We start from the raw sequence: 26,639 nt of genomic DNA, 5'->3' as shown, positions 1-26,639 counted from the left end.
GACCAGGGATGATGAGGCATCCTACCGTCGAGAGATCCTTTTTTTAGGTAGTCCACGTTCAAATCTAACAGGACATCCACCACATGTCTCAATCCATTCGTACATTTTCTAAGTCACAACACCCTAACTTTGCCTGACCAGACACCCACTCCCACTCGTCCAGCGGCCTAGTTCCCAAGCCCTCAACCCCTCTCCTTAGCCAGTGCCCCCACTACCCTGATGACATAGTTCTCTGCCCAACACCGCACAACTTAGCATCTCCGACAGACGCCGCACACCATGCCTCTGTCCAACGACGTACTCACCATTCCTCCGCCCCGCAACCACAAGCACGTATGAGGGCAAAGATGGCGCGAGCAAGAGTGCAGGATGGCATAGGCAACCGGCTCGGCTAATGACATGTCACCGCGTCGTTGATGTGGATTTAAGCAAGCGCACAACATAAGAGTTCCACACCCTCTTCCTTGGAGAGCTCTAATGGCTTCGATTCAGGGGGGGGGGGGGGGGGTACTCACCCTTCCCCAAAAGGCATTGATAGGATTGGGAAATTTCGTCATGTACCAAAAACCAGTATAAATTGTGTATCTCGTGTGCTACACATCTGATCTACGTGTGCATTACTTGTCTGAGGTCAAAAACATCAACAAGCTTAGTTTGTATGTTTCAGTACGGTGGGAGAAGCCTGGTCATCAGGATAAGCATAAGAAAAGCATTTTGAGTTAGGTGTGTATCTTCTTGATTTGTGCTGTTGCATAGTAACAGTGACAGCATGTAGGGTTGACATTCGCTGCCTTGCCTGTAATAATCATATGTAGGGGCTCATGTATGTAGGGTTGACTTATGGAGCTGGCGTAGCTTACGAATACTTCAGTCATTGCGTTTTGGAAAATGTGGGAAACAGCCCAACCTCTAATCCATGTGACCCACTTCTGCCGTCACAAAAAAGACTTGTCGTCATACTATGACTCAATATGCGTCCATTCATTGTATGTTTCATAAAACTTGCCATTGTAGCCTTTAGATAAACAGTGGGGTCTATATCTAAAGTCGTTTGTGCACCCTTTCTTACTTTATTATAGCTACATGAAAAAAAAACTGAGGCAATTATTATCCGTGCGACAACCAATCTTTTTAGTTTTTACCGGAGAAGTCTATATAATAAGTAAATAGGATTATCTTGGCCACGTTAATTTGTCTGAATTTTTTTTAGACCGACGACTAGTCACTTGGGACGGAGGTAGTATCTTTTTTTAGACGACGGAATAACGAGGCCAAGATCATATCACTCCACACACGTACTATTAACTTTATATAAGAAGATGGAGTTGGGAGAAGTCAGTGCAAAAGAAGGAAGTTTTCTCGCTCTGGTGGAATTATTAAGATACTCCGATGTAAGACGTGCGGGGAATAATTTGCAGACCTTGTGTTGCGGACGCCGGACGGGGCGGCCGGCGGGCAAGACCGCAATGCAAGTAGATCGCTAAAGGCGGTGGATGAACACGATCCACCGACCCGTGCACTCATATGCCCTTGGGCGTTCCCGATTCCGGCTCGACTTACCCCAGCTCTCTAATATAAGGTGGTGGGATCTGTCATCTGTGCACGCATTACGCATACGTGCCTAGCTAGCTGGAGTAGTAGCCAACGTCCGGAGTACGCAGCACCATGGTTGCCACCTCCGCCGCGTGCTCGAGGCCGTCGTCCCCCTGGTTCTCGCACTGGCTCTGCGGCTTCACGGCGGACACCGTCGTCGCCGCCGGGACCAGTACCGTCGTCGTGCCGCGCGCAGATCGCCAGCAGCCGGCTGCGTCGTCCTCCTCCTCCTCCTCGGCCGCCGGGCCAGCCTCCGCCGCGTCTCAGCTGAGGCAGGTAGTATGCAGCTAGCCACCACTCCGATCTCTACTCGTCTTGCTGTTACGTGTTGTGTTCAGTTGGTGCTTTTCTAGAATTTTATTATTGCGCTAGCCAAGTTGGAAATTGGAATCCAATCACACCATGCTGTGGATGTACGTGTAATTTACTGTGGGTTAGCCGGATAGATTACCGTAGGTTCGCTAATAAAATTGAGAATTAAGAACGCTAACGAATGGACGTTTCAAAGGCCAGATCGAGCCCCACGCCAGAAAGTCACGGCCCACTCCAATGGCTACCGAAGCCCAAAGGCCGCCGTCTAGACTTGTCTCCACGGCATCTCGGCTTTCCATTTTTACCCCGCTTCTCTCTCCTCTCCGGGCGTTGCCGTTGCTCTGCGGCGCTCTGCCGCTGCCGCCGACGCTGCAGGTGTGGACCCGCCGCCGCGGCCATGTTCGCCTGGATCCTCCGCGGCTGCCGCGACGAGTGCTCCGCCTCCGACCAGCTCAAGCAGGTCGGCCTCTCACTCCCCGCAAAATCTGTTTCTCCCCGTCGATTTCCAAAGAACCACACAACAGGAAAAGGAGGCCTTTCCCCCCTTTTGCCATTTGAGTCTTGGCGGTACAGGATGGGGCTAATTTCCTGTACGATCTTACCAAGGCGAATGAAGGCGTGCGGAAACTGTGAGATAGAGTGATAGACAGGATTGGGCAGTTCGTGTGATGTCTCATTCTGAGGAGACTCAGTGTTGAGGAAAGACATTGCAAACGTTTTGTTTTCTTCTGAAGTGTTGTTTCCCACCCTTACATTCTCTAACTAGGACAAATTGCATCCTGCACCTGGGTAGTCTTGCACTTGTGCTCACTGAACTTAAGGCTATTTCATTTCTTTCATTTTGCTGCGCTTCTAAACTAAACAAAAACTCAAAAATTACTGAATTAAATTAAAGGAGTGTGATCTGATCTGATCTGATCTGACTGATGTATTTCATTTCTCCTGCTGAATTGATCACTTACAGTATATGCTGTCTCTGCAGGCTCGTGATGTCTTCAAGGCGAAAGAGGTGGTCTTGCAAAAGAAGATTTCTCAGGAGATGGAACGGGCCAAGGAGTTTACAAAGTCGGGAAACAAACAGGCAGCAATGCAGTGCTTAAAGAGGAAAAGGTACTATGAGAGTCAAATGAACCAGGTTGGAAGCGTTCAGTTACGCATCAATACCAAGGAGAAAATGATCGCTGATCACATGGGCAACAAATAACAGAAAGTGAGAACACATCTCTGGAACTATGTATCAAACACTCCTTTGTTTTGTTCAGATGTGCAATCCTGTGAGATGTCAACCATTGGTGTGTTCCTTGCCACACAGCACATCACGCTTAACATTAGTGTGCCCTTAACGTAAGAATAAGATATTACTTTTCGGACCAGATTTCTAGCTTCCTAGGCATGACAACACTTATTTCCTAGCATGCTGTATAGTGTATATAACCTGAGCCATACTTGTTGTTTTTCATCCACATTCTCACTGTATTCAACTGAATAACAATTAGCAAGTCATTTGATGTTTTCAATTTTTTTTGGCACTCTGCATAGAAGGGTTACAAGATGGTATTTTCTTGAATTGAAATAGAGATCGTGTATTCCTTTATTTACAGACACTCTGGGGCAGCAGAGAGTAAATCCATGAATCTTGATTAGTACAAGTTCAATCATGTTATTGCGATAGCCTATAATAATTGGAGAGGAAGCTGAACGTTTTCACTCTCTCTATCTAAGCACAACACTGTGCATGTGAATATCCACCCTAGTGGATCTCCGCTTCCAGTCTGTTCGGTTGGCTGGTTCATATCGTTGCTGGTTCGTGAAGAAGTATTGCTGGCTGGTTTATGTGAGAGAAAAATACTGTTTCGGTTGAAAATTTACGATCGTTTACGACAATACAGATTTTCCACTGCTGCTGTTTCTAATGCAAATCGTATTGCTGTAGTCCTCCCTCCGTATTACTATGTGACCTGGTCCTAATTTCTTTTTTGAACAAGTACATAACCTAATATCTTTTTTCAACAAGTACATACCAACATTTCGTCGAAGAATTCAGATTTGCCTTTTCTTCTCATGACGAATAAGATGAAACTTTGGAAAGAAAATGCATATAATCTGAAATCCATTTCAAAATGGGCTATCGAACACAAAACAACTTGTTGCTTATGTGTTCTTCATATCTTGTAAAAGTTGGTTCTCTTGCAGAGTAAATGATGGCAGTTTGTATACCTGAGCAGCTACGCTAACCTCTAAAACAGCAAGTCAGCAAGCCTCGAATCAATCATGTAACATAGAGATAGCCTTGTCCTTCTGTTATCGTTCAGTAAACTACACTGTAAACACTCTCTTTCCTGTCATTTACAACAACAACAACATAGCCTTTCAGTCCAAGTAAATTGGGATAGGCTAGACTTAAACCCATCAAGAGCCCTAAGTCACGGTTCAGACACTTCAATAGCTGCTTTACAAGCACTCCTATTTAAACATAAATCTCTAGATATATCCAAAGCTTTCAAATATCTTTTTATTATCTCTCCTATGTCAATTTCGGTCTTCCTCTACCTCTCCTCATATTATTAGCTTGGCTTAAGACTCCACAATGCACTGGTGCCTCTGGAGATCTCCTTTGGACATGGCCAAACCACCTCAACCGAGGTTGAACAAACTTTTCTTCAATTGGTGCTACCCCTAGACGATCACGCATATCATCGTTTCGAACTCGGTCCATTTTTGAGTGACCATAAATCCATCGCAACATATGTATTTCTGCAACACTCAGTCGTTGAACATGTTGAATCTTTGTAGGCCAACATTCTGCTCCATACAACATAGCCGATCTAATCGCCCTTCTATAAAACTTGCTTTTTAACTTTTGTGGTACCCTCTTGTCACAGAGAATACCAAAAGCTTATCACCACTTGATCCATCCTGCTTTGATTCTATGGCTAACGTTCGCATCAATATCTCCATCCCTCTGTAGCATCGATCCCAGATACCGAAAGGTATCCTTCTTCGGCATTACTTGACCTTCCAAACTCATATCTCCCTCCTCCTGTGTAACTCCGTCAAAGTCGCATATCATGTATTCGGTTTTAGTTCTGTCCAGTCTAAAACCTTTAGACTCAAGAGTCTGCCATCATAACTCTAGTTTTCTAAGTCTGGCTTTTGTCCACTAACACTACATCATTAGCGAACAACATACAGTAAGAGATATCCCCTGGTATGTTACTGATAACCTTATACATTATTAAGACAAAGAGATACGGGTTTAAAGCTGACCCTTGATGAAATCCAATTTTAATCGAGAAGTAATCTGTGTTACCATCGTTTGTTCGAACTTTAGTCATAACATTATTGTACATGTCCTCGACGAGGGTCGCATACTGTTTTTTTTCCTAAACTTTCAGTTCAGCGTGATGACAATCTGTGTGAAAGTTTTCAACCTTGGATAGAATTTCCATTATCTTTGCGCCCTGTAATAACAAAACTTAGCCCTTTCTAGCCGTAATGTTATCCTGAATGGATTGTTCACAGCTCAAACCCAAGTTCATGATGCCTGGAGCTGGCGACGCACGCTGCACAAACCGGGGAACAATTTGGAACATACCTGCTCCTGTTTTTTTCCTATTTGGGTAATGGACAGGACGCATAAGGCTGTGTTTAGGACCTGTTTGCTTATTAAGTCAGGTGACTGAAAACCATTGACTTATAAGTCATGCCGGTTTGGTTATAGATGACTTATAAGCTGTGGGCTCCACGCAGAAAAGGGTGACTTATAAGTTTTAAGCAGGGGTGAACCAACTTAAAACTTATAAGCAGGAGTGACTTATAAGTTGGTGGTGTTTGGCAAAATAAGTCACTTATTTCACTTTTTAACTTATAAGTAGGTGACTTATTTGGAACCAAACAGGCCCTTAGTTAGATAAAATTTAGGAATTTGACAACTGTAGCACTTTCGTTTTTATTTGGCAATTAATATTCAATCATAGACTAATTAGACTCAAAACATTCGTCTCGCGATTTTCAACCAAACTATATAATTAGTTTTTTTTCGTCTACATTTAATGATCCATGCACGTATCGCAAGATTCAATGTAATGGCTACTGTAGCACTTTTTGGAAAAACTTTTTAAAACTAAACAAGACCTAAGTTTATGGGACATTATTACTGTACAATGTTTTTCTCACAACAATCAGCAAACATTATTTTTCAGCGCAATCGAGAACGTGAATCTGGTTGGCTGGTACAAAACTTCAGGAAAAAAATTGGAGCGGATCTGTCAGAAACAAAAACAATCTTGAGAAAATTGAATCCGGTTGGCTGGTATAAAATTTCAGCCAAGAGCCACGCTTCACCAAAAAATGGCGCGGATCTCTCACCTGAAAAATAAAAATGGTGAAGATTCACGTCACATCAATCGCCAATAGGGCACCTGCTGTGCCCATGGGCCATGGCCACGACCCTGTGAGCACCTCACCACACAATCCATCACAAGCACGACAGGACGAAATGAAACTCGAGAATAACCCAGTGCCATGGGCTATTTACTACCAAATAAATACAACATAACGTTAAGGTTTGACCTTGTACATCCCTACCAAAAACACAAACGAGCAGTTTGACCAGAAGGCAAAATAACTGGCTCGCTACAGTGGAGGCATGACATGACAGATGTACAAAGTTTCCAAACTCTGGCGTCAAAATGTCTCAATCAAGGTATCAGCAGTTCCCATTCTGGGAGAGATAGGTAAGGGCTTAATTGAAACTACGCCGGTGGTTGTCGCCTCCTGCAATATCAGTATAACAAATTAATACAGCACTACAGTTTTCACAATAGAATACAATTCTGTAAAAGGACGAACAGGAGGGTTAATAAAACGGTGACTCAGGGTAGCTCATGTACAAATTTAGACAAAACATTAAACTTCTATACTTGAAGCTACAAATGCTAGCTAAAAACTACTCCCTCTGTTCCAAATTGTAAGCCGTTTTGGCTTTTCTAGGTACATAGCTTTTGCTATGCACTTAGATATAGATTATGTCTAGATACATAGTAATAAGTTGTGTATCTAGAAAAGCCAGAACAAATTACAATTTGGAATGGAGGGGGTAGCTAATATTTTAATAGGTTTATAATGCAAGTTAAAAACATTATACTTTTGTACAAGTAGGGAACAATATCTCCAAACAGATGCACAAAAGCTAAAAATTAGCAGGATAATACATAACCACACAACAAACCTAGAGTGCCCTATATTTTATTACCTTTTTGGTCGGACACGGTCCTCTTCAAAATCCATTATTCCTCCAGATTCAGAGAGAAAGTCGTCATGCCCCCGTAAGTCGATGTCTGCCTGCTTAAATTGTTCAACTTCTGCCATCAAGTAAGAAACATGGTGCGGCAACACTATTTAATACAGTAGTTGCCATTATATGAACACTCAATAATAATAATAAATCAAAACAGAAGGCAGTCAGATATCAGTAGGAAAATGAGGATAACAGAGCATAACCCATCACAAGAAGATGCAAATTATTCCTTTTTTCTTCAATCTTACAAATAACAAGAAAAAGTGATGAATAACAAATGCTTCAGTTTAATCCAGCTCACCTTGATTGATTTTTTGGCCTCTTCCACTCTGTCCTCAAATTCTTTCTGGTGCTTCTTGTTCACCTCACTCATTGTATCAGCCCACTTGATTTTCTCCTGAATTTGATGCAACAGGCTATCTGATGTTCCCAACCTGAGCGAAGTTACATTTTCATCAGAACTTGTAAAAATGCACTTTATTTTCTTTGAGTTTCACCTCATAGCGCACAAAAAGAATTGAGTAACCATATGGACAGATTGCTACAGAACTAAATCATCAGCAAAGGATGCCGAAATCACTACCATATGATCTTCTTAAGTTGATATTATCTATTTCCAGTTTAACAATAATACCGTAACAACAGAAGAAACAATGAAAATCTATCCAGTTAAAAGGAAAAACCTTAAGAAACACAAAGCAATTATACCTTAATTTATAGTGTTACTCAAACAGGCCATGGCTTTTAGGGAACAATATGTGCACACTATTTCATCGCATCATGAATTCATGATCATAGTCACATAAAACAGGTAGAAGGCATCGACCCTCGACCCAGGAACGTCAACACCAACCAGGGTACACAGGGTCATTTTTGAAACTGCGGTTTAAAGACCTCTCACAAGTAGAGTACCACATTCCTCGACCTGGGAACTTTGTGAGTTGTGACTATGATCATGATCATCCTACCAAAACAAATTATCTCATAAAACTAAACCTTGTAAGACACCAAGAAGAGTAGCGCAAACAATCAATAAAAGAATAAACATAACAGAAAAACAGGTTGTCCATCCCATGGCAAACAAACCACAATGTGACATCATAACGTTGTATATGAGAAATAAAATTAAATGGCAATTACGAAAACAAGCATTCACATTTTTTTGGGAGTAGAAAAGTTGTATTAAACAAGCATGCGCATTTACTAGATGTAGAAAGATATCTTAAATAAGCATACACACCAGTCAGACAAGGTCTCTATCATGTTGGTTAGCTGATCAGGTGTAAGATCTCTTCCAGCTGCAAATTGTACCTAAAATGAATGAAGAGAAATTTTTTATAAGAAAACTTATCATTAGACAAATAGAAAATGATGCCACAGATACAGGCTGCAAGCATCTTACTTCAAAGCACCTTCTCATCTGATCCAGTTTGCCTCTAACAATACCCTACATAAACATGCAGAATATTATATATTATGGATATGATGCCAAAATTACTTTAGGCAACACTAGAAGTATTAGAGACCACAGTAAAACCACTGGAAATAATAAAAATACTACCAGTAGTGGTAAATGATAAATTTTCAAATGACACATTTACAAGTCTCACAGGGATTATACCAAGATTAAGTGCATAATCGAAAGAGGATGTAACAACTCACCGAGTACATGCACTCATTGATTAGGAAATCTTCAAGTTCTCTTACATTGGAAACGTCCAACTCTTGCATGAGCTGATCATACGGTAGTATCTGAAGAAAGAATTATAGTGAACAAGGGAGTACATTAGAATTCTACAGGAAAAAATATAGCATGGAGTAGAAGGTAAAAAATATTGCTACAAGAATGTTTCTCCCAATGTTAAGCTAAGCATAATATAGGTCCATGTATTTCATAGATTTGGCACGCATAATAAGGTTAGATTATCAGCCGTTGGTTAACTAACTGACCAAAGAAAATAATACTTTCCCCTTCAAAGTTAGTTCCTACTAGGCTACTACACAGAAATATTTACCATTAGAAGAACAAAGAGGAGGATTAAGAAACCTATACAACAGACATGCAAGATGGGTAGCTACAATTTACATGCCTGCAAGTGATGGCAACAAATAAGCATAGCTTGGCAGAGCTAGAGCAAATTTGAGGGGGGTGGGCTCGCCTTGTGGGTGCATAGAATTTTACTGTGAGGGTGCAGATATGGTGAAAATTTAGCCATAATCACTGTTTTTTCAATTTTGTGTGGGTGCGCACCTGCACCCACTAATGGCAATATAGATCCACCCCGCCTTTGTGTCATTGGCATGCTATAGATGATTGCTCCAAATATTAGATAGGTTTCATCAGAATTTGCACCTTAGTTGACTCTGCCAGAGTTAGCACACTGAGTTGCTTTAGCTTCCGGACCTGGTCAGGCAACAATGCTGGAAGTGATCCAGAATTACCTACACTTGCACGAAGATACATTAGCGAACAAAACAGTGTGCATATCTTGCTATACAGCAGTACCAATAAGTAAGCCAAACTTGGACATTAACCACTAAGTAATATGCACGCTGACAGCAATGGTAGATCAAACAAGCAGAAAATTCCAGAAATTACAAGTGGAGTGCACGGTAGGATATAAGTCCACAAGCACAAGTAAGTTCATAACCTTATTTATGAACAGTTAAATGCAGATTCATAGTAGTTGGTAAAAAGGTGAATTCATCTCAATCGCTCAACCTCTGTTCGCTAGCATGACAATGTGACATGTGATGTGTTCTCAGTTTGTTGACCAGAAATAAAATTTTAAATTCGAGTCCTCAGCAACATTCTCTAAAATGTGTCTCAACATTAGAGCTCCATCACCCACCCAATGGCATTCATCCAGAGTAAAATTTCCGAGTTCATACTCGATATTTAGACCAGAAACCCATGGTCCAGCTTTTATTGAAAGCCACAGGTAGAGTTGCTGGGAGCACTAAACAGACGGAACAGCGCACCACGGAAAAGCCCACAGAACCAACGGGCATACACTGAGACGCACAGCAACGAACGCAAAGCCGCAAAGGGCAAAACAATGTAACAATTGCAAAGGCGCAGACCACGATCTTACTCTTGTAGTCCTTCAAGGTACCGTAGGCGAAGAGCCGGAGCAAGTCCAGTGACGACGCGTACTGCGTGCCAGCGAGCTGCGCCAACAAACAAACAAACAAACCCGCGTCAGATCGAGCCGCGCACCCCCTAATCGACGCGAAAACAAACGGATAATTATACCCTAACCCTACTCCGGCAGCAGGCACCGGGGTAACAAAGCAGGGCGCCCGCCGAAGGGCGGGGTGCGTACCTTGGAGAGGGCCGGGAGGGTGAGGAGCTCGGAGAAGGCGAAGAGGGCCGGGTGGGAGGTGGCCTCGAGCACCAGCGCGGCGAGCTGCGGCGCGGACGAAAGCGCCGCCGCCTGAGCGGAGAACTGCGCGATCAGCTCCGCCTGCCGCCGCTCTGCGTCCATCGCCATCGCCCCACGGCGAGTCGGGGGCGCTAGGGTTAGGGTTTGGAGGATCCGACGGGGCCTCCCGGTGTTTGGGCGTTTCGCTTTCGGCCTTCGCTCTCGCGTCCGTCCTTAATGGTGTTCTCTCGGTGCGACGGTGCGGCTTTCCGCGAGTTTGTTTGGAGGGTTTTGGCCTCTACACGCCTGCGCCTGCTAGTGCGGGCGTTTAGGTTGCGTTTGCGACCGAATATTGCCCACCTGTTCCGATAAAATGGTTTTGTTGTTAATCTAAAAAATATTGTGTCTTGGTCTTTCTATATTTGGGATAAATCAAACTACTCTAGATTTGATTAAATTTATATACAGTAATACCAGCTTGTATGTCAAATAGGTATATTATAAAAATACATTTCGTTTTCGTAAAACAAAAAATAATAATACTTATTTGATATGGTTAATATTAAGTACTGGCAAATATACCCACACATTGCACGCACGTGCAAAACCTTGCATGGTCATGTGGAGCTGATCTTGATAGATTGTATTAATAAGGAAAATGTCATTAATTATTCCCTCGTGTTGGATTTGAATTGTGCTAACCCTAGATTAGAAATTTGGTCTCACGTTGGATTGAGATTGGAAACATATCGACAATAAGAGTGGGATATGAGCGGGGTAGTGATCTGTGGTGGATGGGCTAACATATAAAAAGTGGGCAAAGTTATTTTTCTTTTTTTTAAAGATTAGGTATAGATATAAATATAGAGGTATTATTGTTTGATGAAACTTCAACTAGTGTACTTAATAAAATAAAACAAATCCACAATATGTATATGAAATATAAAACTATACTAGAAATAATTACTGAATTTCTTAATGAAATGATGTCTATATTGTGAGAGTTTCCCTTCAGATGGACATTAAAATAAATTAAATCAAGTGAATATCCCAGAGTTGGAAGTTAAGGCACTGTTTGGTTTTGTGGAATTGTTTCTCATTCATATTGGAATCCAAAGAAACGTTGTCAAACGGTATGACATGGAAATGATTATCCCTCAGAACGTTGATATTGCGGTGAGCGAAAGGGTTCTTGGCTGAGCTGGCTTTGCTAAATTCCATTTCTAGATTCCCATGTATACCAACGGTCATATTTTTTTAGCTAACTTTTTAAAATGCAACGGGTTAAAATAGGTTGTATTTAAAGTATTCTTCGCCCATAAAAAGTTCTGAATTTTTAAGCATTTTTGTATTGATTTGATTTTTTATGTAAAACAACTTTTTCGAATCAAAATCCAACCTACCAGCCAAACGGTCCCACAAAAGTGATTCTAATTCATCACCTAAAACGTTTCTTAAGAAAAACCTTGTTTATACTTGTCTACAAAAATCTAGATCCCCACCAAACGGACCCTAAATTCCATGCACAAATAGTTCATGATAACTTCATTTATTTGTTTGTTTGTGTTTATTGAATTTTTGTTTGGATATTAATAACTTCATTTATTTGTTTGTTTGTGTTTATTGGATTTTTGCTTGGATATTCAAATTTAAGATCAATACATAAATCATTGAAAGTGCATCTAGGCCTCTTAGTGGATTTTTGGTGGGTGGATGATAAGACAATTGAAGGACTAATGAGTTTAACAGGACGGTTCTTTGAATTTGTTTCAGTGTTAATGATCATATCATGCTAATGTCATATGTTGAAAGAACAAGAGGCAAGGCTATTTGCTAAGGCAAAAAGAGACTGCGAAATGAATATGATTTTGTCGCAGCGGCTTGCTTTACATGATTAGGGAGACATTGATAGTTGTTTGGTATTGATCAAGTGTTGAAGAATGGGTCAAGAATGCATAAGCGGAGAAATATTAAGCAAGGGTCAAATGACAAATGATACAATATACAGTGGATGGTCTCAATATTGGTTGCTTATTATATGCGCAAGAACTTGAACAACACTATGCATGGATATTGGTCAAGTTGAAAGCACGAGGAAGAAAATTATCAACGGTGATGGTATTAGGAATAAATAGCAAGCCAAAGTGCAAAAGTAGAAAGAAACAAGGCCATGTATAAATAGAATGACCTCTTATGATGGCAAGCTCATATATGATGAAATACCATAGAATCACAGAAAGATGAGCCAAGTCATGTGAGTGTTTTTTTAGCTCGTAGTCATGTGAGTGTGATGGACAATATTTAGAATATGATTTGGTTGTGGATAATATTGATTTATGATTTCAAATGAATGTTTAATGTTGGTTCAAGGCATAACATGACTTGAGGATGGCTCGATAGAGTCAGTTGACAGTGTGCACATCAGCACATATACATGCAAGTGTCTGCATATGTGCTATATTTTTCCTTTCTTTTTCTTGTGTGGCGGGAGAGCAGACGAAATATAGTTGTAGAATCAAAGTTGTCAATCATATTCCACTGACTATAGGCTACTGGGACTTTTCTTTTTGCGAATGCTACTGGAACTATTTAGTTAAGATGGACAATTAAGGTAAGGGCTCTCCGAAGGTCCTTTTTTTTTTTCCTTTTGGAAAATATGTTATGCACATGCTCATAAGTATGCACGTCGACTCATCTTTTTTAACGAACACAGAGTCCAATCCTATCTTTATGAGTTTCAACATGAACACAAGGTAACACATCTCAAAGTTTTTTTTTTTATCTCAACACATCTCAAAGTTGAGCGTGAGGTAACACGTCTGCCCAACGAAATTGACCGAGCCCATTGGTTCCAGACATTCCGTCCTCGCCCGCGTCTCAAATCAAATCTCTCGGTCTCGGACAAGGACAGAGCGAGACGCCATCCGACGCGCGCTTTTGGCGGCCCGGCGCGGCCCCGCATGACAGGATCAGCGGGCCAGAGCGGCCCTGTACGTTTCCGCACCGCGTCACGCCGCACCCGTACGCCGCGGTCGCGCGCTAGGCGGAGGAGGCGGGTGCCGGCCGACTGCCGACGAACCGAGTTGCCACCGACGCCACCGGTGCCGCGTCGCCGTCGCCGTGGCCCCGCCGCGGGGATCGCCGATCCCTGGCCAAAACCGGCACGCTTCGGGTTGCCCCTGCCCCGACGCCGAGCCCAAGCCAAAAAGCCTGATCGGTCTCGCCGTGGCGTGCCGGCCTGGGTGTCCCATCAACCGGCCCCTCTCAATCAATCGTACGTCCTGTCGTTTGGGTTTATTTGATTTACAAGTCATATTTTTTCCACAATGAACAATATTTTTTTCTCATATTAAATCAACCAACAATATATTCTGCTATGACTTATCAGCCAACAGTACTTTCAGTCAGGACTTATCAGTCAAACAAGCTCAAATGAATAGGGCGATAGCCTGTCCGTTTGGCTGATAAGTCATGGCTGAAACGCTTGACTGATAAGCCATTACTGAAAGTACTGTTGACTGATTTATTGTAAGAGAAAAATAATGTTCGTTGACTGAAAAAAAATACGGCTTATAAACTAAGCGAACAAGGCGCGTCATGGTGTTTAGTTTATCATCCAATCCAAACTTGTTAATTGCTAATCGTAGATGGCGGTGTTTTCTTAATCTTGGATATAGCCGCATGGACGGGACGCAACGCTCGGAGATGCGACGTTTGAGCGAGGAGCGTATAGAGTGTCGTCGGCACTCGTGGTTTTGGCATTTTTTATTGCCGGATTTGGCCGGGTCTATTGGTGCTGGCTGTCATGCCGCCAAACTAGAAGATGTTCGGTCTGTTTGTTGTTGTTTTTTTTTCTTTTTTTTAATTGATAAATCCGGTCGATGCTGATTTATTGTGAGAAAAAAAATACTGTTGGTCGGATTTCTTGTTTGGATTTGGACTAAACTGTACCTTATCTGCTCGGCCGCTCCTTGTTCAGTGACCCAGGAGTATGTGATTGTAAGTTGTTTACCGTTCACAAATATAAAGTTTGTCTATGTATTGCTAAAACTTTGTTTCAAGAGTCCTTTTAAAACTTACTCTCTGAACCATTATTTGAAGAGTTATTTGAATAAATCAATGGTCATATTCGCTTCTCTTATCATCCAGTCTTTTTTCAGCTGAAATAATATTTTTCTCTCACAACAAATTAATCGGAACAGTGTTTCGGCTTGTTTTTTCAGTGAAGCGAACGGGGCTGATCTCTATATATTTCTATTCTCCAACAATTTTCCTGTGCACGTTGTTGAGGAATGCTAAAACCAGTAGCCGAACACTCCCACATATATCTCTTGAGTTACTCTTCTGATAGCCTTTTTACTTCTCCCATCGCAAATATAAGCTTATCTTTGTTCCGACTCAATTTTTCCTGTTTATTTGATCACCGGCATCTAGAAAATCGTCAGCCTGTTCGATTGGCTGGTTTATATCATTGATGGTTCGTGAAGAAGTACTGCTGGCTGGTTTGTGTGAGAGAAAAATATTGTTCCGGCTGGAAATTTACGATCGTTTACGACAAGCCACAGCCAAACCAAAAGGCCGCATATAGTCACAGAAGGATATTTTTTTGGTAATGTAATAATAATAATAAATAGATACGTTATTACTACTCAAAGTTTCAAGTTAAAATTGTGTATATAATAACACTTTTTCTATTGAACAGTCGCCTAAAATCAGGCGTTTATTCCGGCGGCGTGCCGGTACAAACTGATGTCCATATGGATTTTGTTTGACAGACCTATTTTGAGTGTCTGTGAACAGAGAGAGCAGGGCAAATACCTATCGCCTGAACAGAAGCCTAATTTCAGGCAACTGCATATAAAAAAGTTATTATATTGATGACGAAAGAAAATATTTTTTTCTTACAATAAAACAGCCGGCTTATCAGCTAGAACCTACAATATTTTTTTCTCACAATGAAACAACTTCAGTCGATATATCAGTCGGTTTTAATACCAGCCGAACATGTATTAGGATGATTATAAACGGGAGATAATTCTATTCAATTCAACAGAAGGCCGAACGCACTAGTCTTCTCTGCCCGTTTTCTTCTTCGGAAAGTCTGGAACGACCAAACCCATACCATAGCAGGGGCGGAAGGCGGTGGAGGTGGAGCCAGAAACGCCGGAGCCGGAACACGTCACCGTCACGCACCTCGCCTTTATTATTCAAACCCTCCTCCTCTCCTTTGCGCTCACTCACCTACCCTTCTCTCTCACCATCACACCCCGCCCTCCTCCCGGTCCCGGCGAGGCCCCCCCTCCGCTTCCGACTCCGCGCGACTGCGCCCGACCCCAGTCTCGCCCGCGTCCACTGGCATGGCCTCGCCCACGGTCGCCTCCCCGAGCCGGGCGAGCCCCACCGACATCCCCACCGCCGCGCCCTCGCCTGCCTCCCCGCCGCGGCGCCTCGCGTCGGCGCCGCCCGCCGTCGACGCGTCCGGGTCCTCCTCCCCGGCCTCCGCCCACTCCGGGGACCAGCTCTCCGCCGCCGACGCCTCGGTGGGTGCCGCGCGCAGGGCGCTTGCGTGCGAATTCGATCACCGCTGGAATCGCACCTCGTTTCCTTTTTTTCCTTCTCTGCCCTGGTGCGTGTCTGATGTGGCGCGGTGTTTGTGTTTCATCGTGCAGGGCCCGCTGCTCGCGAGCAGGAGCGAGGAGTACAGGCTTCTGTTCCGGCTGCCGCCCGACGAGGTAAATTGGACGCGCGGCCGATTGGTGCCGAGTGATCCCTAGCTCCTTCCTCCCTCCGGTGATCTAGCTGTTGACTTTGGGCCGTGATCGTTCCGTTCTGGGGGAATTTGGATGCTCAAGTGCTCGTACTGGTGCTGAGGGGATTTGATTTCGTGGGGGCTTTGATTTTTGATCACCCGTCGTTTTCTAGGAGAAACCTTATCATAATTAATTAATTCGCTGCTTTACCCTTTGCCCTGGAGTATGCCAGCATCTTGCTCCTTTGCTCTGGAGTACGCCAGCATCTTGCTTTAAGAGTTTGGTTTGAATTATATGAGTGAGTTCGGAGGAGCCTTGTTATAATTATTGGTTTGACTTCACTCCTAAGCGATTTGTAGTTTCATGAGTTTCCTTCCGCGTTTTGATTTGGTTGACAGTTGGTTGACTGTACAAAAAGGAGGATTTTGAGCGATAATACTTAATTATTTTGCTGATAGTTGATTGAAAGGTAGTCTGATAGGTGGATTTTGAGCAATAACGCTTAAGCCAAAGTGTCCAACTGTCCATCTAACATAGCCTGTTACCATACATGTCAAGTTTACCATTTGATTTGAGAGCACTTGCCATTCCGTAACATTTATTTATGGACTATCATGTCCATTTGAATAAAGCAAAACACTGATTTCCACAAATGTTGTTTGGTTGGTACACTTTCATTTATGCAAGTGAGAAACTGAGAATGCAATTTGTTGTTTGCATTTTACTTAACTTTTCGTGTCATCCAGGTTCTCGTGCAAGATTTTAACTGCGCTCTCCAAGAAAATATTCTTCTTCAGGTAGTTCTTACATGATCGTCTCCATGACACTACAATAAAGTATACATTTATCTGTCATCCATTATATTTGGTGAAAATATGAGTACATGCTCCTATTAAATTTGCGGTGCTTTTTTCCATAAATATATCTCCTGTTAACCTCAAAGTGAAATAAATGAACAGATTTTGGCCTTGTAAAATTATTAAGTATTCATCAATGCTAAGCCAGTGCCTTGTGTCTAAAAAATCTACTGGGTCATGTGACAACTTTGAAATTGTTTTTGAATTAAATTGCACACTTATCTTTTTATCTTTTAAGGAAATAAATGTAATATTTAAACTGAGCATTCTTAATGGACTTTGTTACTAAATTGTGTTATCTTGCAGGGGCATATGTATTTATTTCTTCACCATATATGCTTCTACTCTAACATATTTGGATATGAGACAAAGGTAATAACTAATAAATGATCCAAGGAGAGCATCACCATATAGCTGTTCTAGCTTGTTTAGTTGACTTCGAGAAGTTCCCTGACATTGTTCCTGTTATCCAGAAAACAATACCTTTGCAAGAGGTAACTGATGTTCGTAAAGCAAAGACAGCTGCCATTTTCCCTAATGCCATTGAAATTGTTGCTGGTACTAGAAGGGTGAGGGAGCTATCATTGTCTAAGTTTCTTGTATGTATACATTATTAAACCACTTGCACTAATGTCCTGTTGCTTTCAGCACTTTTTTGGATCTTTCTTGTCACGTGATGAAGCCTATCGAATTATAGTAGATGGCTGGGAACAACATGTTAGTGATGCAAGATTGCTCCTTAATCGTCAGGTTAGCAGATTTGTTTCTTTATGAATCATTACCACATTGGTAACTTCAATCTGTTGACCTGGAGCTGCCACTTTGGAGTTACTGTTTGTTTCTAAACTATTGTTCACATGGAATCTTTTACGGCACTATATAGGAGACAAAGTCAGCTAGTAGCAGTGAAGAAAATGGTTATGTTTTATTGGAAGGAGCAAAGGAATCTAAACAAGATGAAGATTCATCACCACCGGACAGGTTTTGGCTTATGGACAAAAATGATTTACGCTTGTCTTAAATCTTGAAATCGACTTCTTTTCTCTATAATTATTTATGATTCAAACATATTGGACTGTAGGTCTGTCGATAGTACAGCTGTCTCAAGTAGTGCTGATGGTGGTGATTCGAACATCAACATTTCCAAAAGGTTTTCAAAAGTTGAGGAGAATGGACTCGAAGACAACATCATCGCACTAAACCCATTCAATTTGGAACCACTTGATGATGCTCCTCCTAGTGGTTTGTTGCCATCTTTGTTATTCCTATTTATTTTGATATCATTAATTGTTTGCTAGCCACTCGTTACATGATTTGTTTTTACTAAACGATCATGCCTTTTCTCACAGTACCTGAATCTTACACTATGATCACGGAGTCAAAGTTTCAGGTTTGCATGATTCCATTTCTTTGTAGTAGTATTGACAATTACGTTTACAACACTAACATCCTAAAAACAGGTGCCTGTGGAGGTTTTCTTTAATTTCTTATTGTCTGATGGTGCTTTTGGCTTTGTGGATGATTTCCACAAAAAATGTGGTGACAAAGGTTGATGCCAATCTATCCTTTCCTTAATCATGAACATCTTTTGGTCTTTAGAAGTATTTTGAGTTTTGACCTGGATGACCTGCAGAATTTAGTTGCTCGAAATGGCGTACAGATGAGCAAGGGGGACTTGTAAGGGATGTCTCATTTTTGCATCCGATAAAAATTTATCTTGGTAAGACAAGATCTTTCAGTTGACTGAAGAAATTAATTGGCATCGAATATGACATGGGCTATGACTTGCTTTATATTTTCTTATGGTCCACTTTGATTACTCTGAATTGTCTTTAGGTGCAAAATTTGGGACTTGTCAAGAGGTTCAGAAAATTCGTCTCTACAAAAACAGGTTAGTCTAAGATCCATTTTCTTCCAGTTAAGTGGTGTCTTCACTGAGCCTTGGTCATTATGGAATAAAAAATTGAGATTGTAGAACTAGCAATTATTTAGTGTCTTCTTTTGTTGGTTACTTGGTTTTATCAAACTTAGCTCTGTACCTGAACAAAACTCATGCCTTAATTTCTTATTTTTGGATTTTAGTTCGATCAGGTTGCCTTCTTGGTAGTTGATCACTATGTGCATGTCTTAGCTTTCTAACCTGATGTCCCGTGCCAACTTTTGTGTTAAGATATTATCAATTTGGCATCCAGACATGATCATGCTAGCAGTAATCTGTTGCTAGTTCTGTTCAATCTGCCGCATGCTTGTTTCTTGTAGCAATGTTTCCCTTCCGAAGAATAATTCATGTTACAGTTCCCTGCAATTAACTTCTTTCACTTCTTTGTAGGCGTCTAATGATTCAAACCTCTCAGTCAATAGGTGATGCCCCATATGGGGACCATTTCACTGTAGAGGTGAGTAATTCAAATGCTGTTTATAATGTTGGTTTTTATCTAGCTTGGAATTTCCTTTTTGTGTACAATGGAAAATAATGTATTTATGATTTTTCATTTTGCTTCTATCAAGTATCAACATCTGTTCTTATATGCCATATTAACATTGATTTGCTCTTAGCTTTAAGCCCTTAACTCTTGTTTGATCTTATTTTTACCTTCAGGGCATCTGGGATGTCGAACAGGATAGCCTAGATGAGAACTGTTGTGACCTCAGGATATATATTAATGTAGCCTTCTCAAAGAAAACTATATTTAGAGGTAATTTACATCCATTGTATCCTGAATGCTCTAGTGAGAACCATATTTGGAATTATCCTGCATCCTTGTGTCCTGGATCCTCCACTTTCAAAATGTCCTCAATATTCTTAGGGCCCATTTTTTGCATGCCTTCAGAATTAACCCCCTACCAACTCTAGTTTCTGCGAGAAAGTTTGTTAATTTGAGTTAGGCCAACTTAACCTGGTGCCTGAATCTTACAAGCTATGCTTTTTATGTTAAGTTTCAGCTCATGTGTTGATAAACCAAAACATAATTTGCCAAGGAAACCCCTAGGGTTACAACTTATATCAGCTCTATATATTTCCACAACAATGGTGCACATTTTTATTTATGTATTTACTGTTTTTTAGTCGCATAGTTGGAAAAACATACAAAGTAATGGTTACCTGGGTACAAATGACACAAGCAGTTATTGTTAGTAAGTGGAGCCCCTCCCCCCCCGCAGTTCAATATGTCATATACTTGATTTGGCCAAGTTGGTTCTTTGGATTGCCGTGCTATTTTCAGTGAAACTGAGGGGCTTAGTTCTAAGGATTGTATCACTATGAATAGAATGGAGTTGATGTAGAGACTCTTGAAGATGTTGTTTATCGTGGATCAGATTCCATGCTTGAATTTTGCTATCATGGTGTCTGTATGTTTGTGCAATTAGTTGATTCCAACACCCGAATCATATATAGTACCATTTATTTAGAACGTATGGCATCATTGCTTATATTCTTTAAATATCTAAATCACAGGAAAAATAGAGCAGTCGACAAAAGATGAATGCCGTGAAATTTTCAGCCTCTGGATTAAGCTTGTACGTCTATTCTCATACTTGAAAATATTTCTCAGTGCTACTTTCCATTTGGAGGTGTATATAATCTTTTCTCATTTCATGTTTTTAGGGTCATGATCTTTTGAAGCAGGAATACGATCGATCAAAAGGTAATTTGTACTTCACGGTTCAGTCAAATAGTTGCTGCAGTTCCAACTTTTCTCTATATGAACCGCATCCCCTTTCACTGCAAACGCTAAGTTATGAAGCAATTAAATGGCTATTTTTTCCATCCATTCTTACAGGCACCTCCAGCACAACTGATTCTGGTGTTCAACCAGGGGCTACAACAAACGAGGAAAATACCGTGGAAGTAGCAGTTCCAGTGGTGAGTTCCTCACAGGATGAATCTGGTGCGAGAAGCCTCATTCCTCCTATTCAAGATCACCAGCAGAGAACAGGGAGAGATTCTTCCATCGCATCCACTTCACAAGAATTGTGGGGTTCACTAACTTCATACATGAGACCGAGCCAACTTGGTCCAGTACTAGCAGTGGCACTGGTGGCTATCATTATCCTAATGCAGGCAAGTTTTTTTTTTTTTTGATTTTATGCAGTTTGTTGTGCTGAATAACCTCAACTGAAAAATATCTGAACATAACCAATGGCATGAAATGATGAAAATGATCAGTGAATCATCCTCTGACTACCAACCATTCTGACATATACTTCTGATGCAGGTGACCATCGTAGTTCTGCTAACTAGATCCCCCCAGGTCCAAATGGCTCCTCATGGGATCTCGACGGGCAGTTTAGGGTACAGCAAAGAAAGCATGGAGTGGGTGCAGAAGCGCCTCAGCTTACTAAGCGAGGAGATGCAGGTAGCGGAGGCGCACATGGAGAGGATGAGGCACGAGTTTGCCTGGCTCAGGTCTTACCTGGAGAGACTGGAGAGGCTGAGGGGCAGCACATGACCGCAGCGCGTGTACATGACAGGGACACGAGTTCGTGATGAGGATTCGTAGGTGTATACGATACTACTCGGAAATGTTGTTCAGTGTTTGTTCTGTTGGTACAGATGCAAACGGAGAGGTGGAGTGTTGTTGCAGAGGTATTGCCGTAAGGCAAAACTGCCAGATCCCGGAATAGGATTCGATGTAAATAGTTGAATCTTCGGATCTTACCCATTACGCTGGGGTGATGTACAAGTACAATGTGAGGGATGTGTCATTGCAATGACGCCACGGTGGTGTGATAAAAAAAACTTGACTTAATTTTTCGAAACGTAGTTCTTTTTATTCCTGCTTTATGTATTGCTCTGAGACATGACACGGGTGGCAAAAGGACATATGGTTTTCGATCTGGTTCCAGTTTACACATCATGAACGGAAGCCCGCATATCGTAACGCCTCTACTGCATCAGCATCACATTCACTCTTCAGTTTTGCAACACCTATACCAGACCTGAACAGGTGTCTTTACAGGTCAACGTCCATCATGTTCCGAGTTGTCGTTTGAGGTTACCCATCTGTTTGGCGATTGTGCTAGAATATTCCATTCATAATAAGTTAATAACGTTTAGGAATAGAAATTTTAGTGAATAATACCAATTTTGGATTTCTTGTTCTCCAAAGACGGAGAGCAAAGATGGCACGAGATATAGAAAAACTACTGGAGGGTACAAATATATAGAAAACGATTTTTACTTAAATGACTTTATAAATGATGATTTAGAGAGAACTTTAGAAAGACTCTTAGAGACGCTCTAATCACGCACGGAGATCAGGTGTAGCACGCGCACCTGCTACTGCACGGAGATCAGGTGCAGTCGCTCCTGCTAATGCAAGTGATCTTGGCCGTCCGTTTTCGCAGCTAGTGGTTTCTTAGTGATGACTGATGAACGGTTTGTGACGAACGGAAGCTCTTTGCTGCAGCAAAATCCACACCTTCATATGATACATGGCATATTTCAGTGCATGTGGTGTGAAATGGTCAATACCACGTAGGGAGTATGTTTGATGTGCTATTGCAAAATTTGCCATTGGCTGAGTTGTCTGCACAGAATTAAGCACAGAGCGAAGAGCTACGTGCTCGCTGTGCTTTCAGATTTTGCAAGAACTGTCCTCCACAGTGAGAGAGAGCTCAAGGATGTTGCGTGCCAGACTCTGAATCGCTCCTGATGCTCTACTATATAGGTTGATTTTGCAGATGCATTATCATTCACATCTCGACTGAAATTCAGATAGCAACATCAGATAGGTGGAGGCGTACATTATTATCTCAATCAAGTTTTTTTTTTTGAAACGTATATCGTAGATAATTCAGATATCTGTAGACACATCTTGGAACGAAGGAGTACATGTCAATCTGAGGTTAATTAATATAGGATTAAGTCCACTTTTGGTCCCTCAACTATTGTGTTGGTCTAATTTTAACCCTTAACTACAAAATCGTCTAGCACCGGTACCCTAACTGTCAAAACCGTTCATTTTTAGCACCTGGACGGCAGCAAGGCTGTTTTTGACCGACGTTGAGCGGTTTTGACCACGCCACGCTGGCGTTGACCACCACGTATGACGCTGGTCTGCATCTCAGCGACATGTGGGGCCCGCGCGTCACCCACTCATTCCCTCCCTCTCCTTCCTCCGGCTCCAGCAGCATTCGGACAGGCAAGCTCGGCCCCATTGCGGGCACGGGAGGTCCGCCCCAGCGACGGACGAGGCGGCCGGAGCTAGGGGATGGCGGCGGATGGGGTGATCGAGCCACCGGGGCCATAGGCGCCGACGGGGACGAGACAGTGAGGCGTAGCTCCAGTCGAGCCATCATCGGGCTCGCGCGTGCGCGCTGCTCTGCCAGGCGGGCGAGCACGCCCCCACTGCTTTGCGCCCGCGCCGCTACCGCTACAGGGCGACGACGCTCGAGTAGGCTGCGGCGGTGCACGAGCAGGATGGCGGCGCAAGCAGGCTGCGGCAGCGGTGCGCGCTCTGCAGCAGCCATGCATGCCGAGGCGTTGAGCGTCCGGGGCCCAGCCAAGCTCGCCAGCCGCTGTGGTGCCTTGCCATGGTGCTCTCCATCACCCAGAGCTCGCCCATCCACCCCAAGCTCCACGCTGCTCTCTCTCTCTCCCGCTTAGCAAGCATACTGCCTTGGTCGATCTCCTCCCTCAAGCAGCCAGCAGCCGAGATGATTAGCCTACAGGAACTCCCTCATCCCCCTCTCCCTCCCCATGCTCTTGGATTCATGAATGGTGGTCGAAATCGCCGGATGACGAAGCTCCAGTAGTCGTCCATAGCGGACGAGCCTTGGGAGCACGACGACCATGCCTCTGCCTCCCCTCTCTCTGTTATTTTATTTTGTTTTTCACCAGCAAGTCACGGCAGCCACATATCCATCCATCTCTTTGGGCCCACACACACATACACACCACCAAAAGCCGAAAAGCATGGCGTGGTCAAAACCGTTCAACGTCGGTCAAAACAGCCTTGCCCCTGCCCAGGTGTTAAAAGTGAACGGTTTTGACAGTTGGGGTACCGGTACTAGATGATTTTGTAGTTGAAGGTTAAAATTAGACTAACACAATAGTTGAGGGCCAAGAAGTGGACTTAATCCATTAATATACTACGTAGTTACTAGTATGAACGAGCAGTAAAAATGGCTCGGGCACTGATGTACATTGTCCAGGAGAAAGCTGGTGTGCACGTCTCATGGCGACTGCAGCGCCGGCTCGAGCAGGTCGCACTCGAAGTTGGTGTGCTCCAGGAACGGCCCCAGCCTGACGAGCCTCGGGATGACCACGCCGTCGCGGGCCGCGCACGCCGTCGCGGGCCGCCGCGTTGTCCCACTGCACCAGCGCGCCCACCAGCCCCGCGCGCGCCGTGAGCGGGAACACGCGCGCCCACCGCTCCGCCTCGTACGCGCGCATGGCAGCGGCAGCCTGGGCTCCGTCCGCGCCGGCGCCGCCGGCGTCGGCGAGGCGGTGCGCCAGGACGACGGCGTCCTCGAGCGCGCAGCAGGCACCCTGGCCGAGGTTGGGCGTCATGGGGTGCCACGCGTCGCCGGCCAGCACCACCCGGCCGCCCCTCGACGCGGCCGGGGCCAGCCCGGGCCAGAGCCACCGGTCCACCAGCGGCGTCCTCACCACGGCGCCCTCGGGTGTGCTGCGCATCACCGCCAGGAGGTCCGATGGCCAGCCGCGGACGAGCTCCAGCGCCTCGCTCTTGAGCGCCGCGGGGTCGGTGATCTTCGGCCCTGCCAGCCAACAACACCAGAACCAACCGCGCCATTATGGTCAGCGAGTGAAGGTGCCATAGGCCGTGCAACGCTAGAAGCTGGAACCTTCATCTGAGCAAAGCAATCGTGGCATTTGTTATCTGAATAAATATACTAGTACCTGGATCTGGCCTGTTGAAGCAGATGAACCAGTAGACTTTGGTTGGGGAGACGGGGACAAAGCCGGCACGGAAGCCTCGGCCGTAGATGTAGTTCACCTTGGGCTCGAACGGCTGGCCGTCGGCGTACTCCGCGAGGCCCCGGAACGCCATGTGCCCGACGTACCGGGGCTCCGAGAAGCCCATCCACCTCGCGATCGGCGAGTTCACTCCGTCGCAGCCATCACAATCTGCAGGCAGGCAGAAGCAGTTGTTTCATTCGTGTCAAAATGGCATGAGAGATACATGTTGGTTACATGTTATAAACCAAGCTTGTTCTGTTGTTTAGGTTTGGTGAGTCAAAATTCAAAACTGCACCAGAATTCTTACAGACTTTTAACTGCTGCATACGGAAGGTAGACAACTCCGGAAGTGGTGTCTTTGAGAAATCTGAATCATCCACCTAATCATTCCAAGCAGGATACATCATAGGAATCATTACAGTATTACAACATTTGTACAAGTATACAAACATATTGGCCCCGTTCGGCTTGCTGAATCTTGGGTGAAATTGGCTGAAAAACATTGTTCTGGCTGAAATATTGTTAGAGAAAAATACTGTTCCGGTTGAAAAAAGAAGCCGAATAAGCCGGATATGGAGTAAGCCGAGCATGGCCATTACATCGGATAAACAACGAAAGTCTTACAAACCATAAATTTATAAACCATTTATTTAGTTATTACAAACCATAAGTTTTAGCCATCTAGGCAGTGGAGTAGCATGACAGGTACTACGTATATTACAACACACAAAAGAGTTTGACCTTGCCAGAGTGCACAACAAACTTCTACTCCTAGGACTCTTCCTCCAGAACCGTCAATAGGGACACATGCCAACTTGCTGATGAGGCTCACCTGCAACAAGGGTTTAGCGAACTCTGAGTACAAAGGTACTCAATAAGACTTAACCAACGAAAGGAAAAGACTCCAAAGATATGCAGGCTTATGAGGAATCAAGATAAGTCTGAAGCAAGAATTAAGATTAACTTTACATAAAAGCTTACTAATGATTAATCCTTACTTTTAATGTTTTAGTTCAAGTTAATTCATTACAAGTCTTCAATTTGCACCTGATCTAATTCAACCACTTCATTAACCATCATATCAGGTGATCATAAGTACCAATATTTCATTAATTAATCTACGGTGTATGGTCAGAGGATCGGGTCTCCTTCTCCGAGAAGCACGGCGATTTGAATCGATTAAGCCTAGCTGGGGTTTTCTTACCACACGACATATGTAGGTCCTAGACCTACATATATCACCCTTCACTCGGGTCCTCCAAAACGTGAACCGGTCTGTGCTACCCGAGAATATAGTACTCCACCATCCTACGTCATCCGTGATGTTTCTGTAAGGTGGGTACACGCTACTCTAGCCATCTCCCACTCCCAGTGCGTAGTTAGCTTTTCACAGAATGGAATAGCCGAGGTCTTAGACTTACCGGAGTATGTGGCCAATACTACAAAGTCCCGACCACACGGTAGCCTACAACGAACGGTCCTCAATCGACACAGACGGGACAAGCATGACTAGCCAAACCCTGTCGGCTTAACCAC

The 26,639-nt window shown here is 43.4% G+C and overlaps 3 protein-coding genes and 1 pseudogene across 6 annotated transcripts; 2 read left to right on the top strand and 2 right to left on the bottom strand.

Moving 5' to 3' along the window:
• Positions 1-2,220: 2,220 nt before the first annotated feature.
• LOC136552366 (vacuolar protein sorting-associated protein 32 homolog 1-like) lies at positions 2,221-3,445 on the top strand. Its single transcript, XM_066543912.1, has 2 exons — positions 2,221-2,365; positions 2,888-3,445. The coding sequence occupies exons 1-2, from the start codon at positions 2,303-2,305 to the stop codon at positions 3,107-3,109; spliced, it is 285 nt and encodes a 94-aa protein (XP_066400009.1). The 5' UTR covers positions 2,221-2,302; the 3' UTR covers positions 3,110-3,445.
• Positions 3,446-6,404: 2,959 nt separating this feature from the next.
• LOC136552365 (COP9 signalosome complex subunit 7-like) lies at positions 6,405-10,859 on the bottom strand. 3 transcript variants are annotated; one of them, XM_066543910.1, is made up of 9 exons: positions 10,531-10,859; positions 10,300-10,375; positions 9,558-9,646; positions 8,867-8,956; positions 8,607-8,651; positions 8,445-8,515; positions 7,506-7,638; positions 7,160-7,268; positions 6,405-6,681 (listed from the first exon to the last, which is right to left on the bottom strand). In XM_066543910.1, the coding sequence occupies exons 1-8, from the start codon at positions 10,696-10,698 to the stop codon at positions 7,194-7,196; spliced, it is 747 nt and encodes a 248-aa protein (XP_066400007.1). In that variant the 5' UTR covers positions 10,699-10,859; the 3' UTR covers positions 6,405-6,681; positions 7,160-7,193. The 3 variants fall into 3 exon arrangements, with proteins under 3 accessions (XP_066400007.1, XP_066400008.1, XP_066400006.1); XM_066543911.1 differs by having other exon boundaries at positions 7,160-7,265; XM_066543909.1 differs by having other exon boundaries at positions 7,160-7,248.
• A 4,944-nt stretch (positions 10,860-15,803) lies between these two features.
• LOC136550170 (protein VASCULAR ASSOCIATED DEATH 1, chloroplastic-like) lies at positions 15,804-22,126 on the top strand. Of its 2 annotated transcripts, none has more exons than XM_066541657.1 (18): positions 15,804-16,109; positions 16,239-16,301; positions 17,066-17,119; positions 17,483-17,548; positions 17,650-17,745; positions 17,825-17,926; positions 18,060-18,157; positions 18,258-18,418; positions 18,526-18,566; positions 18,637-18,724; positions 18,810-18,896; positions 19,013-19,067; positions 19,506-19,572; positions 19,776-19,872; positions 20,634-20,695; positions 20,784-20,823; positions 20,959-21,239; positions 21,394-22,126. In XM_066541657.1, exons 1-18 carry the CDS (start codon positions 15,927-15,929, stop codon positions 21,625-21,627), a joined length of 1,875 nt encoding a protein of 624 aa, XP_066397754.1. In that variant the 5' UTR covers positions 15,804-15,926; the 3' UTR covers positions 21,628-22,126. The 2 variants fall into 2 exon arrangements, with proteins under 2 accessions (XP_066397754.1, XP_066397755.1); XM_066541658.1 differs by having other exon boundaries at positions 17,066-17,116; positions 21,394-22,118.
• A 2,163-nt stretch (positions 22,127-24,289) lies between these two features.
• LOC136552364 (uncharacterized) lies at positions 24,290-25,291 on the bottom strand (annotated as a pseudogene).
• Positions 25,292-26,639: the final 1,348 nt, after the last annotated feature.

Source organism: Miscanthus floridulus, chromosome 4, assembly GCF_019320115.1.
Source record: "Miscanthus floridulus cultivar M001 chromosome 4, ASM1932011v1, whole genome shotgun sequence".
Lineage (NCBI taxonomy): Eukaryota > Viridiplantae > Streptophyta > Magnoliopsida > Poales > Poaceae > Miscanthus > Miscanthus floridulus.
Note: the sequence above shows the minus strand (reverse complement) of the source record. Positions and strands in the feature narration are given on the sequence as shown.